The sequence below is a fragment of the Accipiter gentilis genome, chromosome 14, assembly GCF_929443795.1.
Source record: "Accipiter gentilis chromosome 14, bAccGen1.1, whole genome shotgun sequence".
In the NCBI taxonomy this organism is placed as follows: domain Eukaryota; kingdom Metazoa; phylum Chordata; class Aves; order Accipitriformes; family Accipitridae; genus Astur; species Astur gentilis.
In genome coordinates, this window is record NC_064893.1 from 12039717 (window position 1) to 12057421 (window position 17705).

General features: G+C 40.6%; 1 protein-coding gene across 4 annotated transcripts in view; it reads left to right on the forward strand.

Moving 5' to 3' along the window:
* The first annotated feature begins 4213 nt into the window (after positions 1–4213).
* Positions 4214–17705, forward strand: part of PDCD6IP (programmed cell death 6 interacting protein) — a 32468-nt gene continuing 18976 nt past the window's right edge. For 2 of the 4 annotated variants that reach the window (XM_049816921.1, XM_049816924.1), the window contains exons 1-5: positions 4215–4606; positions 10633–10687; positions 12493–12562; positions 15531–15658; positions 16274–16427. In XM_049816921.1, the coding sequence (XP_049672878.1) occupies positions 4401–4606; positions 10633–10687; positions 12493–12562; positions 15531–15658; positions 16274–16427 (613 nt within the window). In that variant the 5' untranslated portion in view covers positions 4215–4400. Of the gene's footprint in view, positions 4607–10632; positions 10688–12492; positions 12563–15530; positions 15659–16273; positions 16428–17705 lie in introns of all 4 variants that reach the window. The other 2 variants (XM_049816922.1, XM_049816923.1) reach the window with 2 other exon arrangements.

A 17705-nucleotide genomic window follows, 5' to 3' on the forward strand; every position in this document is an offset into this window, starting at 1 on the left:
CATTCAATGCATTGTAAAAAAGCATTTTATATGTTTGTATTTATACATCTTGCACTAATCCTGACCTTCAGCTTTTGGGAAACATGTTTTAATAGCCTCTCAGCTATTTCTTACTGAACTGAAAGTTGCTGCCTTCTTCTACAAGCTCTTCTGCTTTGTAAATCTTCTAGAACCAATGTGATATGAACAGTATAAGCAGTAAAAATAATAACATTTCAAAAATCTTATACATCCTTTTGAGTGGGACATAATTTTACCACAGATTTTTAATAGGATATATGCAAATACTTTAGCAATGCCTTTGGTGCTTGTTACAAAGACCCACACTACTAGAAACCATGATATGGGACAGCGAAGAGCTCTTTCTTCCCATTTATGTGGTGTATTTGAGTTAACAAGCACAGGAACTATTATTATGTGATCAGTAATACGGCACATTTCTGAAGCCTGCTGAGACTTGAGGAAAATTCTAGGCTGCACTCTAATTGGCCCAATAGCTAACATTCTTGTAGCCACTTATGGAAAATATTGCACTAATGCTGGTTGGATTCCCTGTTTGCTTTGCTCTAGTCCATCTACAATGTAGCAGGTAAAATTATTTACCTAGGTCAACAGTTTCCAGGCCTTGCATAATCTGTCTTTCGTATCTCATCTAAGTTCATATTACTTCACCTCCATCTTCTCCTTAGCCTTCTCTGATCCCCACTTCTGCTCCTGCTTGCCATTTATTTCATCTACAAGGTTCTTTTCTGTGCTACTAGCTATGCATGTGATGCCCTTCTTATTCTAGACCATTCTGCTGGCACCCTCCCCTCAAGCAAAATCAGACATAGCCACTATCCTTACTTGTGGTTGAAAGGCAACTTTGTTGTCATTACCACTATACACAAGTGTCTACCCTAAGTGTACCAACAGTACCAATGTAGACCCGTTTTCCCCCTTCTCCAGCCTCTCATTTCTTCATCCTGACTTGTACCACATCTGGAATTTAGACCAAAGATGCATTTTTCTTATTTAGCATTGGAACAGCGGGAGGACGGTGTATTGAGCATTCTTGTGGATGTGGCTCTACAAGCACAAAGACAAGCACGACCCCTGTCCAGCTGAGTTTGCTATCAACGGGTCTTCTGGTTCAGGTCCCTCCTCACCTATGAGAAATACAAAACTTTAATAAATACAAATTAAAATTCCAGAAAATAGGATTAATAGTTCCTCTAAATTTTGAAACAAAAGGTAAAGGAGTGTCAAATTTGAAGGAAATGGTAGGAATTCTTCCTCGTGCTTTTGATTATAGGCTGTTAGGAGGAAATTTCATCCATAGGTCGTAAGAATTTTACATTTTCTTCTAAATGGGCAGTAGGACTAGATGGATTATTTAGATCCAGTCAGAGCTTCTTCTGACATACAACTTGTTTTCTGCATTCCCTCATTTTGGCAACTGATGATGATCACTCCTGAAACTCATGGTCAAAAGATAATGGTGATAAATTATTTGGTCTTACCCTATGTCACCAAAAGATTATGTTAGGAGTATCAAAATGGGGTTGGATCTGAGTGATTAAATAAAGCTTTAGGCAAGAGGACCATCAGATTTATTGAAATGAACAATTAGGTCCCTTATCACTTCCTTTTGCTGATTTTTGATTTGTATAGCATCTGTGTGCCAATTAGTGCTATTACTACAGGGCGACTCATGCTACGGATAAAGCAGCATGATCAAAATCTACAGAATAAAATACAGCAAATTCAGAATAAAATCTTGCATCAAGGAAGTATCTGTACACAGAATTTGTGAATAGAAAGCAAGCATAAAATAGAACATCAGAGTTCACTGAAGTTTTCTGTCCAAAAATTGTAGACAAAAACCATGAAGGATGCAGAAAAGCCAGTTTGCATACCAAAAGCAAATCTAACTTTTAGAAATGCTTTTGCAAAACTGCGGTACTCTACACGTACATAATGGTTGTTTAGGAAAAAGAGAAAAACTGGGGCTATCTAATGATCTGTCTGTACTAAAGTCAAATCTATCAGTGTCCTTGGTAATGCTTAAATATGGCTGTAACTTGTTTATGCTGCATTACTTCAAACATTTTAGGGAAAATGTGTTTTAAAGTGGTTCCTTTAGATACTACCATGAATTTGTTGAAGAAGGAAGTATGGTCTGCTCTTTAAAGCACACGACTGTGAGTCAGAAGACGTAGATTATGCCCCCTGCACTGATAACTACTATGTGGCTTCCTTGTCTCTAAATTGGGAAATAGTACTGAACAGAGGTAAGAAGGAGACAAGTCATTACTGCTTACAGTATTATAATTGTAATAATCAGAACCAAGCCTTCAGAGTACTGATTTATTAAGAAATCTGTGGGAAAGAAGCAAATCACCTGTATGTTTGAAGTTCTGGTAACTTGTTCTAAGACAAAGTGAAATTTCTGCACTGTGTTGGTGGATCGTTTGGGAATGCAAAGTATCAGTCGTTGCATTTGTTAAGCAACAGCCATCTAAAGGTCACCATGGCTCCATAGTAGAACTGTGATCTCATAGCTGCAGTTTTTGCCCTTCCCTGTTCACACCCTTTCCGTGTTTATGATTGTTATGCTGGAAGGTATTGATGTCTTCCATCTTCCCTATATAGACAGCCACGTATCCTGTAATGATGTGTAGGCTAACTATACCCCATAACGTCTTGATGTTGGAAACAAAGGGAGGCAACTGCCCAGCTGACTGTATCTTAAGACTGATCAGAAACTAAGCTTGTGAGTCCGGAGGTTTTGCCTGGGATAGGAAAGGGCAGTCAGTGCAAGGCTGACTCAGGCTAAGAGACCAAATGCATACAAGTATATGTGGGCAAGAACATCTGGGGAAAAAAAAGGCAGTGAGGAACTCGCATACCCAGATATGAGTAAGGCAGGACAGCTTACCTGCTGTATTCTTTGTACGATAAAAGTTGAGCTGGGTGTTTACTCAGCGCAGGGAGGCAGGAGTGCACTGAGGAACTGTTAACACATATATTCACTTTTTGTGAATATAGTAAAGGTTTGTAACAGAATCAACCCAGGAAGGCTCTGAAGGCTCATCGCTTGGGCCTCACGGAAGGTGAGTGGAAGCAGCAGAATGAGGAGCAGAACTCCATCACCTCCTTCCCTATGCCTGTGCCTGGGAGGGCCCGGCTGCTGTTGGAACAGCATCTCTGGATTGTATGCAGGGGTGGTTAATCCTGGAGGAGCTGCCCCTCCCAGTGGCGACAGGAGCAGTTAAAACTGATTTCCCAGGCTCTACCCTTTCCCTCTTATGCCACCACTTTAGGCGTTCATCAGATGACAAAGCAGATAGCTCTACTTCGTATAGTACACTTTCAGTGGGGAGGGATCATCAGCTTTACTTCACAGCAAAACTCGTGGTCTGCTACAACATGAGACCAAATCCTTTTACATAATTTTAAAAGCACTTTTACCGCTCCTTTTTATGGTATCATCACGTCGGGGCTTATGTAATAAAAAAATAGGCTTACAGCCTCGGCTGTCTGGAACAAGCGGCAGAAGAATGGGGGAAACGAGAACGTGGGTTGAGTATTCCCTTTTGGTCTTCAGACGAGCCAGCCTTGCAGACTGCCCGTTTTGCCTATTTGAGCTATGCTGGGCTGAGTCAGCAGAAAGCAAGTGTGATGTGGATGACAGACCCGTAATTACAGCAACAGGTGAATCTGCGCCCTTTACTGCCAACGGCGACATTTCAACATCTGCTACGGATAAGTAAGGCTTTACTTTATGTAAAATACCGATTCTTAGGGTAGGCTGAATACGGGGCCCTTTGCTCCCCTCCAACGCGTTACAAGCCTGACCTCTCACGAACTCTCCGCTGGCCGCTACTCTTACCGGCCTGTCACAGCTTACCTTACCGGCTAACGAAGATTCCCTTACCACAGCTGAGCGCCGCGGTCACGTCTTTCGCTAAACGGCCCTTCTCCACAGGCACCACTCGGGCTCTTCGCCTGCCCCGGGCTCCCAACACTCCCCCGCCCCCCCCCCCCCCCAGCACCCACCCGCGCCGACCCTCCGACACGCGGGCGGCTGGTGGTGGTGGGTGTTATTTGAGGAGCTCGGTGCCCGCCTCCCCTCCGGCAGCCGGCGGCGGGGACTCCCCTCAGGCCCGCGACGGCGCCTCCCCGAGGGCGGCAACGGCTGCGCGAGAGGACGCGAGGGGGCGGGGGCAGCGGGCGTGACGGCGCCGCGTTGGGAGCGCGCGACGATCCCGGAAGCGCGAGGTCGACGGGCGGCGGGCCGGGGCCGCTCGGAGAGGCGAGGGAGCGCGAAGCTGCGGTGACGGCGGCGGCGGCGGCTGCCCGCCTCCCCTCGCCTCCCCCCCACCTCCTCCTCCCGCTCCTCCTCCCGCGCGGCGGCCATGACGAACTTCATCTCGGTGCAGCTGAAGAAGGCCTCGGAGGTGGACTTGGCCAAGCCCCTGTGCAAGTTCATTCAGCAGAGCTACCCGGGCGGCGACGCCCAGGCCGAGCACTGCCGCGCCGCCGAGGAGCTCAGCAAGCTGCGCAAGAGCGCGCTCGGCCGCCCGCTCGACAAGCACGAGAGCGCGCTCGAGACCCTCCTCAGGTAGGGCCGGGCCGCGCCGCGCCGCCACAGGCCCCTCAGCGGCCCGCCGCGCCTAGCCCCCTTTCCCCGCTCCCCTTTCCGTCATCCCTCTCCTCTCCTCTCCTCCTGCTTCCGGCGGGGCGACCGCGCTCTTCCCCCCCCTCCCCCGGTGCTCGGCGCGGCTGAAGGGCCCCTGCGGCAGCTCCGGGCCCAGGCCCGGGGCGCGGCGGAGCCGGAATCAGGTGCGGGCGGGCCCAGGTGTGGGCGGGGTGGGGGGGGGGCGGCCGGGGTTGCCGGGCCGGTTCCGGCGGCCTGCCGGTGGCGTGCCCGCCCGCCCCGCCGCGGGCCTGCTCCGGCGCTGGGGTGTCTTGCAGCATCCTGGGGTGTCCCGCCGTCCCCCTCACCGCCACCGCGCGGCTCGGGTGTTGGGCCTCGTGGGGTGTCGTGTGATGGCAGCGCGGGTCCGGCGGTGCGGCAGCCGGGCGGGGGGGTGGTCATGTCCCGATCAGCTTCCCCATCCGAGTGTTCGTAACGTGCCAGTCGCGGTTGGGTCTAGGTAGAAACGCCAGACTATTTCGCCTCTCAGAAGAGAGCAGGCGTGTCTTTTGTTTCAGTGTTACGTTTTGTTGTTACAGCTGACAGCTTTCTTTTCGGTTTTGTTTTTTTTACTGTCATGTTTTCCTCTTGTTTTCTGTGTCTAGCAGCTTTCAAACGTATTTGCAAAGTCACATCCTTATTTTCTACTTAACATGCTTAGTTTGCTGTCAGAAAGTTTACTGGTGACTCAGTTGTGCTTGAGTTACCATCGGTTACGTGAGCAAAAGATTAATCTGCGCCTTCTGCCTGGTAAACTGCACTAACTGCTCCATCATCTACAAAAGCACTTGCTCTTTCTTGTCTCTAGAACATTTATGGATTGGAATATTGACTTACTGCAGTAATCATGTTGCTCTGTTTCTCTCTGTTGGAAATATTGTGAGCCCATTTATTTGTAGCCCATCTATTCACTGAGGGAGCTGCGATTCATTCACTGAATTAATACCAAGTACACACTTCTATTTGCAAAGCTGGGATCAAAGATTTGCAGTACCAGAATATGAGTTTTTACATCGGGACAGCAGCTTGTTTCTTTTTTTAAAGAAGGAAAAAAGATAGAGGGATTTTCTAGGATAGGGTGAAGTGATGCTTGTAGGCACGACACATTTCTGTTATATCATGAACAAGTATAAATATATTTGATGTTGACTAGAGTTTCTTATTTATAAACTTAAACAAATGAAGAGGAATGGAAGATAAACAAGTGACTGATTAAGAAGGAGGCAAGACTTGTAAAATGAGTTACTGATGTTTTTTGAGCTTATCGACCCTTCACTGGGTGTTTGGGCTATAAAAGCTATGACTACTGATCATGTTTTACAGTATCTTTGTAGTTTCCCGTTCTATTCCAGTTGATTACTGTGTGTGCTTTTGAAGGTACTACTGTGTATGCCTTCTGAAGGTCAGGGAAATAACAAGCATCTATGAACTGAAAGAGGGACTCTGCTAGGCAAGTTGAAAGGTGTATTGTTATCTTCCCCTGAACGCTGGAATTGAGCTTCCTTTTCTGATGGTGCCCATCAGGGATTTCAGATAGAAACTAATGACAAACCTGTTTGGCCCAGCCACATCACATGACTTCACCCTACCTAACAGCTCTACACTGCCAAAAGAAGGCGGCTGTCTCTTCAGTTCTGGTCCTGCTCTCACACCATTTCTGGAAGGCAAAAGGTGTACGTGGCTTTCTGACAGGTGAGCAACTTGAATGAGTTCAGTGGAAGGTTAGATGAACATCAGAGGTGGTGCAAAAGAGGACAAAAATAGTGCTGCTGGAAGCCAAGGGGCTGAGTGGGACCTCCCTCTTTTAGTGCCAGCAGGTCATTAAATTAATTCAAGCCATAATATGCAACTTCACCACAGGTCTTCTCACTGAGTACTGATCAGCAGATGACTTCAGCTGGCCCGGTTGCCGTTGCAGTGGTCAGGAGGTGTTGAATGTGGCTCTGCACCCGTGCCACCTTATGTATGAGCACGAAGTGATATCCCTGCCCCACAGAAGCTCCTCTCATAAAACACCTGCTTTAAGTGTATCGTTTGAGAATATTTGTTCCCTTTACAGTGGAAGTGAGATAAGATCAAGGTCTGAATTAACTGTAAACTAGAGAAAATAAAACAATCAGATGTATGTTTTCCCTTATCTCTAACAAGTTATGTGTGGTTTGTCCCTGTCTGAGCAGTTATATTCATTACAGTTGCTGGAAGATAATTCTGTTCTTATTCTGTAAGAATATTCTGACATACATTCTGCTAATATTCTGTAAGGCATAGTTACTTTAAAAAGTCAGAATGTCTGCACGCCCAGAAGTTTGAAGTGTCCAGCTGAGCTTATGATTGAAAGAGCAAAAGCGCCTGACTGCCTTTTATTTCCTCTGAAAATTCCCTTAATTCTCCAACTTCCAGTATTTTCCTGTTGCTGTTGAAGAGTTGTACTCAGTCTTATGTTTAAGTAACAACTTTAGCAAGATGTTCGTTAAGGTTGGAGTTTAAAACTGTTTTGTTAGTGAAGCAAGGCTGGAAGAGCTAATTACAATGTGGATGTTCTTTGCATACATTGACTTCGTTGTGGCTTTTTATAGACCATAATACCTAGTAGTGCACTGTAGACCATTTAACTGTTAAGAAATGAGGGCTTAATCTTCTCTGATTAATCTAGGATTTGCCCATGGTTTTGTAATCTTTAGAAGCCTCATTTTGCTGAGTAGTTATTGCAGATTTTTTTTTTTAATGGAATAAATGAACTTGGGTGCAGCCCCATTTCCTAGGCAAACACTGACCAGTAAAGCTTTAAAGGCACGTGGCATGCTGTTAGACTGATGAATGGAAATGCTTCTCTTGGAGAAGTGTTTGAGGTACCCAGTGAAAAGGGGCACAGTGTAACTCGGAAGGACCTCAGCCTGCCTCCAAGCTTTCTTTGTTTTGTGAAAATCTTGAGTGCTCTGAAGGTGACGTAGGTGAGTACAGATGTTTCCCCTTAAATTCTGTCATAGCAGATTTGATTTAATGTTTCTTTTTTTTTTTTTTTTTCCTTCTGAGTATAATTATAGCTTCAAGGGATTCCTTGCTTCCTCTTGTAATGTTAAAGATAGCCTGGACTTGATTTCCGTTTTCTGGAGGGATGGTATGGTGGTGTGAGCTTAATTAGTTTAATTTTGCTAACAACTCTTGCAGTTCTTAAAAAAAAAAAAAAAAAAAAAAAAAAAGTTGGAGGTGGGGTGTGTGTATGGTTTTATTTTGAATGGTCAAATTCTCTGAGGGCTGAAAGTTGCAGTTCTGGTTTCCAGCTGCAAGTTCAGGACTCCAGTGCTTATGTAGAAGAGTGAAGACAGATCTTGGTCTCTCTCATGTACTTTTGAAGGAGATTTTTCTTTATGATTCTTTGAAGGAGGAACTAGATTTGAGGTTCTTAATGCAATACATATAATTTAATTAAATTTTAACTTAAGCTTTGACTTCCAACTCATTTGACTACTGTAACTAATTTTTACTAGCATTTAGGAGTGTGTAATGCGTGTTTTGGTGAAAGATTGCTGTACTTCGAGAGCTAGATCAGTGTTGCTGACATCTGCTCTCCTTTTCATTGCTGTAGTTGGAACTGGGGCAGTTGGTATGTTTGCATGTTTTCTGTAGTTCATCACTCTGGCACAGCCAAACACACAACGCTCATCTGTGTTGTGTGGGGACTTCTGTTCTTTGTGTCTTGATAGTTAGGTTACTGTAAATTTTGTTTTAAATAACACCTTTATATTTACCCTCATCCACTTGTGCATCAGATGTGGACTTCCTTTTGATATTTATTTTCTGTCTCTGTACTGGTAGCTTTATGCAATTATGTGGTTAAGTCTTTGCTTACCATTTTGGTGTATGTTTAGTTATGTATACCATTATATTTAAACATGTTTAGCTACTGCTAAACAAAAGTAAATGATTTTACTGTTTTTTTTGGTCTGCAGAGTTTTAAAGAGCTATTAAATCTTGAGTAGAATTTCAAGTTCTTTAATAAAAAGGAACGACATCACATGTGTAAAATAGTAAAGAAAATAGTAACGTAAGTTCTGAACTTGTTTAAAACCAACCAAATAAAAAGCCTTGTGTTCTTGGTATCCATTGATGTTAAATGCAGTAATGTGCATATTTGGGAGGAACATACACCTCCTCGGCTTATTTTCTTTTTCTTTGTGATTCTGTTGACATACGAAGAGTAGTCTGTTTGCAAGCACCCAATGCTTAGGCGTGCTGGGCTTCAGAAGGACATTCAACAAGCTGTGTTTCTTGACTACCCTCATGGCAGATGAGAACAGGGTAATCGTGGAATGTGGGAAGACGACCCAGCTTTAGTGGTGGCTTTTGGTTAACAAATTGAGGCAGGAGGAGACAGCATGAAAAGTTTAGTTTTCTTTGTGATACTACAATGAAGGAGGTGCATTTAAATATATTGGTTGCAGTGATCTTCAGTGCTAGGGTTTTTTGGTTTGTTTTTTTTTTTTTAACTATACCTTTCACATTCTTGGTAAGTTGTTAAAAGTAAAAAAGTAATCTTGATTAAACTGCTGTCACAGTAAATATCTGCAGACTTTTTTTTTTTTTTTTAACCTTAGGAGCAATTTCTTTCAACTCAATTATTAGTGGAAGTCCTCTTCGGTTACTGTTGCAGATTATTGTTGCTTTTGATATGGTTTAGTATATTGTGTCTTAAATTGTAGTGGCTCAGTTGAAGTCAGAAACATCTAGTATTATATACTTTGGCAGATATAATTCACTGAAGAATATGCTAACACTATATTTTTATTGCTGTGTATGACTTTTAAAAATGCTTCTTGAATTTTTAAACAAGTACTTATTGCCTGCAGAACATAAGCCTTGTACATCTGCTTCAAGTCTAGATCAATAGTGATTAATATTTAATAATGTAATGTAAGGAAACAGGAACAATGTTAACCCTGTTTCACAGATTGTGAAACTCATTACTACAAGGTGTTTTGTATATTGAGAATAGAAATTCTTAAAAAAAAAGAATTTGACCAATATAATGTTTGGTCTATGGCAAGTGCTACAGGAAGAGTATAGGAAACAGGCTTCACGTGTTATGTGTTCTCAGCAGTTAGCAGTTTAAAGGTTTCCTGTTCTGCATCCAGCCTGTCACCTTTAACAAGTGGTGCAGGTGTAGGGTACAACTCTGGAGAACTTTGAATTGCTTAACTGTTGCCTGGATAGACTGTGTGAGGGACTGTGCTATATTTGCTGTATTATCTTTCTGGCATTCTTTGCTAAACATCTTCCACTGTGAGTAGACAAAATATTGGCACAGAGAAACTTGACTTTAATTCACTGTGACTGGTACAACATACTCTTACTGAAAACTAAGCTTGCAATTAAAAAAATTTACCAAGGATTAGGCTTTCCAGTTGATATTGTGCAAGGCAAATGGCATCTATTTTGAAGATGTTGAAGTTTAAACAGATGAGTCAGAAATTGTAGGGGAGCGGGATATAATGTTCAGATCAAGAGAGAGCAGTGTAGCTTGTTAATATTACGTTAAGTGCTGTACTTAATTTACTTTTGCAGCATGACTTAATGTCTGATGTTCTCTTTGTCTTCCTGTATGTATGTATACAGGGTCTCCTTTGCATGACATTCTTTTCTAATCCACCCTCCATCAGAAGGTGGAATGGGTCAGCTTTATCTGTGATACTCTTCTACTTCTGATTGAGACAGGGTTTCCACGTTATCTGTGGAAGGCTACCTCCTATTGAACTTGTTCCTCTACTAAGAAAATCCCTTTAGGCAGAATTTCTGTCTGTCCTGCAAATCCTTTGTAGTTATGAATGAGCTTCACAATTTGTGTGTGGGATATTTGCACCCTTTTCCTTACATGCCAGTGTAAGAAACAAAACTCTTAATTTGTTTTTATCTAATAGCTATTTCTCTCTCTTTTTTTTTTTTTTTTTGGGTAGATACTATGATCAGCTGTGTTCAATTGAACCAAAGTTTCCATTCTCTGAAAATCAGGTAAGATGACTTATCAAACCATTAAACTGAATCATGGCACCTACGATGTATGACTTCCAACCCTGTATCTAATCCACTAAACAGTACTTCTCTTGGGCAAATCATTTAATCTCTTTGAGCCTTATTTTCCTAATCTCTGTTTATTTTCTAGTCGGTGATCATGTATAGTCTATACTGAAACTTCACCTCTAGTGGCCATAATTGCCATTGTTTTACAGATCAGAAATGTTTTGACTTTGGCTAGTGGTCACTGTGGTGTAGGTCAGAAAGAGTTGCGTTGGGCTGATTCCTCTTTACCTCTCCTTTTTCCAGGAAGTTTATTTCATACTATGTTCTAACGGCTTTTAAAAACATAATTTCTATGGGAAAGCCTTCAGTAACGGATGGAATATGATATCTGTTTTTTGAAGTAGAACAGATGTTTCATTCACAACAGCTAACAGAATTAACCCCCTAAAGAGCTTACCACTTAATTCCTGCCTCTGCATCTACAAGTGGCATAATTTTTATATAGATATAGTGTTCATTAAGTTTGGGGGGGGGGGGGGGTGTTCCTACCATATTTCTTTAGAATCCTGTCTCTGAGAAGAAATTCAGCTTAACTCCTGCCTATTGAAGTCTTCCTCAGGTGGAGACTGCAACAGATCTTTAGGCTCCTGTATATTGGTGGAAAAAGATGTAGGTTTTCTTTGAATGTGTTTACAAATAGGACAGAATTTACATTTCTTTCCTGATCAAGTCATATTTAAATGGAAATATTATTAAATGAAAAAGTTTCTTTCAGACTTACAGGTTACAAGTGAGGGAATAGTTTTAATGCAGTTCAAACTGATTTGAGTTTTGCATGTAGCTGCATTCACTTGTAGCCAAGAATTGCACTTTGATTTTTAGTGTGCAAATGTTTTGCTATGGGCATCTGCAAACCCCCAGACATGTAAAACTGAAAAACTTTAAGAGCAAGTTCTGCAGATCTGTAAACTGTTCCATCAAAGAGAAGAAGTAGTCAGTGAAAGCAGCAATGAACAGCTGGGGACCAGAACATCCTGAACTAGAGCTGCTGCTAGAGGAAAATACATTATCAAGCAGTACTGTGTTCTTTCTGAAGTTATTCTTCCCAGCCGCTTTAAAGCAAGGAATTTTGATATCTTTTCTGGTTTTATACCAGTTGCCTACAACTAGTTTGATCAGCTGAGTAAGAAATCAAACTATGGAACCTCAGCGCGGATTCTGTGAAGTATTTGCATTGTCTATGAAATATATGCTGGAAGTGGAATATAAAACACAGTGGTTTTTACCTGCATTCTCTTCCCTGAACGCATTTGCTCGTAATGCTGCTATTCGTTTCACTCAAAGTGATCGAATTTTGGTATTAGGAAACAGTTCCAAATATGCTAGTAATTTGGAACAGTGGAAACTGCTTGGTTGGGTGGTTTCCTTTAACTGTGACTGTACCAGACTGTCAGACTTCTTGGGAGAGGAATATCTTGGTTTGGAAATAAATTTGTTTGTCACTCAGAATATGAGCAGAGCTAAAAGATTATTTTGAGAATTTCTGTCTTGTCTGCTTGAAATGTTTTGAGCAAACTAACAGGAAGGAAAAAAAGGAGAATAGGTTTTTGTTTTTTTTTTTTTAAATAACATTTAATGATTTCCTGAAACTTCCAGGATGTTTGTAATGTTACAAGTGAATTAAACGTTTTATGCGATTAGAATATAAAAGGATAAATATGTGGATTTGGGGATATTTTCTGAAGAGTTCATATTTAATTTCAGAGATAAAGATCTTTCTTTTTTACAACTTTCAGGTCTGTGTAACATTTACATGGAAGGATGCTTTTGATAAAGGATCACTTTTTGGAGGATCTGCCAAATTGGGTATGTGAATGCACTGAAAGTACAAGTATTAATGATACTAGATTTTGGGAATATTTTTATGTAGCTGAATTGTTAATAGTCTTTCTAGTTTTCTCAACATAGCTTTCAAATGAGTTCAACTGTATTGGTAACAGATTAATCACTTCAACATTGGTAAAGAATAAATGGGCCCCAGGCAAAGAATTTCTATAAAATTGAGTTTTAATATTAGTTTTCCAGAGGCACAAACAGGGACAATTCTGCACTGCAAATTCAGGATCATTACATGGATTTGGAACACTTGCCAATAGAGAAACTAAGACTAAATCTTTTTGAGTTAAGTGAGGAGCTGTTCAGTCATGTGTCATTATTCTTTAGTGTTTCTATATATACCTAAGCATTCATCACGACTAGCACTGCGAGACGACCATTGCAATTTTTAAGCTTCAGACAAAGCCTGAAAAATTGTTACTTACTGTCTTTTTAGTTTTTTTCAAGTTTCTCTTTCCTTAAAGTAGCTCTCCATTAGCAACTACTGAAAGTCATTGCAGTTTTCCATGTTCTGAATACACCTGCTAAAGCTGTGCTTGTGTGAACTACATGTGTAACAATACACCGCATTCCCATGCGTAAGCAGGTGGTGCATACCTTTCCTTGCTTTGTTTTCTAAGAAGTCCTTCCGGATCAGTGGAGACCTTCCTGAAGATACTATGTTTTTTCTCAGAATTTGGTTGGTTCTGTCGTCTTTGGGGCTAGCATTTCACGATGATTGAACCTGTTTCATAGTAAAGTTTAGAATATTTAATTATGATTTAAACATAGTTTGTGAATCACCAGAGATTTATAATAATTGTGAGAAAAATAATTGGTAATCATAATGTTGATGATTATCCTGACAATTTCAACAAACGTGATGTTACAGCAGCTTGAGGAAGCTTGCTTGTCTGCAGGTTAATTATATACTAGTCTAAACAATCTGAGGCAGGTGGCTAGAGATTTATGTGACAATCCATGTGAAACATCAAAGAAATTCTTAACGGAGATGTGAGTAACACTCAGTTAACAAGCAATGGAATAAATTTTATTTTGAAACTTTAGAGCAGATCTTAGTGCAAAGAAAATAACAAAAGGAGTCTTTTAGTATATAACTTTACAGTGCTGTATTGCAGTTTATCCAGATGCTGCTCTCCAGATTAACTATAGTGTGTGTGTGTATCTCTTTATTTCAGATCAGAATTAGCGGTGAGGTTTCTCAGTGTAAAGCAAAATTTCCATGTATTGAGGGAGAAGAATTTCTGTTGACATCTAAGAGGAGGCAATCCTGTCTCCAGATGGAAATTCAATGTAAAACTCCTTTGACTTCCATGGGGCCAAGATAAAGGGCTGTGACTTGAGAGTTCTGGCGCTTGCTGTGGTGACAAACTCTTTTCTTCCCATCTCCCCCTGAATCCCAAGCCTGTATCACAGGGGTAGCTGACAGACACTGTGCCTGCTTGAAAAGTGACTCAGTTCACAGCATGGCATGTAATCTGAAATATGTTGGCTTAAGTTAATAGGTAGAGCTATAAACAGATGAGTCTGAGGAAAATCTATATTGCTAAGCAGCTGTTCTCACTGTAGTAAATCACACTTGAGATGCAGTCCAGAGTATAAAGTAATTCTGCGTCTAAAATAATTTTGCACTTCAGAAACTTTAAAGCCATATTTTCTTTCTTTTTTTTGTGTTTAAGTCTTTTGAATGATGTGTAAGTTGTGCAAGATCTTCTTTTTAGAAAAAAATCTGGAAAATAAACTACAGAAGAGATGATCTAGATAAATGACTATTGATGAAAGACAGTCATTGTGTAACTCACTTTTCTCTCAAGGAAAAAAATGGGAAAAATAGTGTGTCAGATTTATGGCTGCATGTCTGAAAATTTAGTGCAGGTCAGGGAGTGTGAAGGTAGAAACTTCAGAGATAGGTTAGATAAATATGTAGCTGTATAAGGAGGCTGGATGTTGGTGAAATGAAACAAATGTGCCTCTTTAGTACTTTCATATTTTAAGGATAACTTAGAAGTTGTACCTGGGTTTCTGAAATTGCAAATTCACTAGTTGAGTTTTCTGTATTCTCCAAGAGGAGTGTCTAGACACTTTTTAACAGTAGTAGGAAACTAATATCTGCTGTCTTTAGATTTTCCAGCACTTGCATATGGCCAATAACCTTCTGAAAGCAACTAATAGATTCAAAATGGTTCCTGTTCAGGTGTTACTGATTCTAGAAGTGTGGGCTCCATCCTCTGGGACTGTGAAGTATTACAGGAGTTGAGTCTGGACAGGCTACTCTGCTGTCTAGTGAGCACAAGTTTTAATTAAGTAAATCCTTAGCTGTTTCAGTACATGTACAACCAAGATGTTTGTCAGCATTTTCAGTCTGAAACAATAGCTTGGAGAGGCAAAAAGCTCCCTGCATTTCAATAGATAGTAAGACAAGAGCATGTAAAAAATCTTCGGCCTCAATGAGAGAGGAGTAGTTAATCTTGCATTCAAGATACAGTAGGAGCCTGTAATTGGGCAGTTATTGCAAAGTGATTAATGCACGGAAGTTCTGATTTCAGATTATCCTTCAGTAATTTGTGTGTTTCTGTATCTTCAAAAGCCAAAAAGCTGCGCTCTAGTTAGAAAGACTTTCAAATTTTTTTGTGTATTGTATAGATTTTCATACTACCGCTTTTATGCTTTATGCCACTTTCTGTAGTTCATCATGTGGAAATGCTTTGGGGAAGTACTAAATTAGACTATGTAAAGCCTTTTGAATGAAGATGACTTTGACTTTGAAAGTTCAGTATGATTGGTGGTTTTTTTGGTTTTTTTTTGGTTTTTTTTTTTGTCTTGAAACTGTTGATCTCTTTAAGTACAGGAATTAGTAGTGTTGGCCTCATCTATAGGATGCTAGAGTACTGAAGTTTATTTTCTTAACAGTATGGGTAACTGTCTGTCTTGATTGCAGCTCTGGCAAGTTTGGGGTATGAGAAGACGTGTGTTTTGTTCAACTGTGGCGCATTGGCAAGCCAGATTGCAGCAGAACAGAATCTGGATAATGATGAAGGTCTAAAAGCTGCAGCTAAGCACTATCAGGTACAGAGGCTCCCTGCTTATGCTTAGGAATTCAGAATTATTAATCTTAGAACATCAAATAAGTATCTTTCAATTTTAAAGCTATATATGCACATAAATAAATAAATATATATATATACGCACACACACACATTTTCCCCCTCTTAATTGCAGAGGTTGGTTGGCTAGGTACCTGGTCTTGACTCACATTTATTTACCAGCTTTGAAGGATTTAATTCCAGTTTCCCATACCCCTTCCTCCAAGTGTGTTGCTGACTAGTAACCTTCAGCTTAAGATTTAATAATTTTAGCTAGTATAAATTTTAGTTTTAACAAGTTATAGAGTAATAATCTCTTTCTTCTTTGTGGAATGCATTAAAATTTCCATGTTCTTATGCCATTAGGTGTAGCCAATATAGTGTTACTTACAGTCTGTCTTAATAAATGTCTCGGTTTAAGTGGCTTCAAGAACAAGAAGTAACAAGGAATCTTTTTTAGTGGCTAAACAGTAAATGGGAGACTATATACCAAAAAAGCCCCCCTTTCTTTTTTTAAACTGTTGTATGTATTATATTTGTAAGAGAAAAAAATCTGTTTGGAAACATGAATGATAATACGTTGTTTTGTTTTACTTAGTTTGCAAGTGGTGCTTTCCAACACATTAAAGACACAGTTTTGTCATCCTTGAATCGAGAACCTACAGTGGACATCTCTCCAGACACGGTTGGAACTCTCAGTCTTATTATGTTGGCTCAAGCCCAAGAAGTATTTTTTTTGAAAGCTACAAGAGGTATATCTTAATTTTTGGCTTGTATATTTACGTGCTTATTACAACTTCCACAAAAACTTAGAAGTGTTTTAAGTTAATAAGAGCTTGTAAAGGGCCTTTCAGAAGTTTTTATTTTTGCCTTTACCGATTCTCCACTTCCCCCCCTGCCCCCAGCTTTGTAGGTCATTGAACACAAACTACAGATGCCACTTAAAAATTTGTCTAAGGTTCACCTGACAGTGTAGCTGTCCCATTTGCCTTTCCTTTCGTTTTATGTCCAAAACTATTAGTCTTCATCTTTACAAAAGATTTTGCTGGTTTATATTTTTAACTTTTCCCCCTTGAGAACAAAAGGCATTCTCTAAAGGAACTGAGAGTACTAGAAATGGTGCATAGGGGTTTTACCACTACTCTCCTCCTCCTCTGTCTGGGGAGTGATTTAATGAGAATTCGGGAAGAAAGATCTGACTGTGCTAGGAAACAAAGGACATTTCCTAAGAGTTTAGGGGAAACAAATTCTGTTTGATTGCTCCTATTTTTGAGAGGAACTTTTTGACCCAGTCTAACTTTGACAATGCCCTGTTTATCTCAATGTGAAATTCTGCAGGTGGAACAAAGAATTATGTCCCTAACAGTTAAAGGCTGATTGTGAAATACTGATTCAGAGGCCGCACATTTTAATATAACCATTAAAGAACACATGCTTCAAAGAATTTTCCTGTGAAACAGTACTGTCTTTGGTACCAGATCCCTTACTCATTGCTATTCTGCTCTTCTCTCTGTATTTACAAGAAGTTGTGCATCTAGAAATTGCAGATATCTAAAAGTAGAACTATGGACATAGAGGTCACGTGATTGCCCACCAACTCCTCTCTCTCCCCATGTTGTTTGGAATACAATGGAGGAAGGCAGGGGTTATCTTAACTGGAATGTTTCTTCTCTTCACAGGGAAAATTCCTGAAAATTATTGTAGCCTTCCTGCCTTTAGGAGAATCTCAGTGAGAAACTATTGTCCTTCAGCCAACTGATAAATTGTGTTTATGTTCTTTATCATGCTGGTAGCAGTATTTTAGTCTCTGGCTATTTGGTTGGACATTGCTTTGAAATAAATTTGTATAACAAATGCCTGAGACTTTCCTTCAGAGCAGGAGCAGATGCTTACCTCATTTTGCATGGGAAGTAGATCTTTCTGTCACCTTCTTGACTTCTTATTATTGAAAATGTGAAAAAGATAAAGCAAGGCTGATGCAAAACCCGTGAACTGAAGATGTTGTGGCTACTCCCAAGACCACAAGTCTG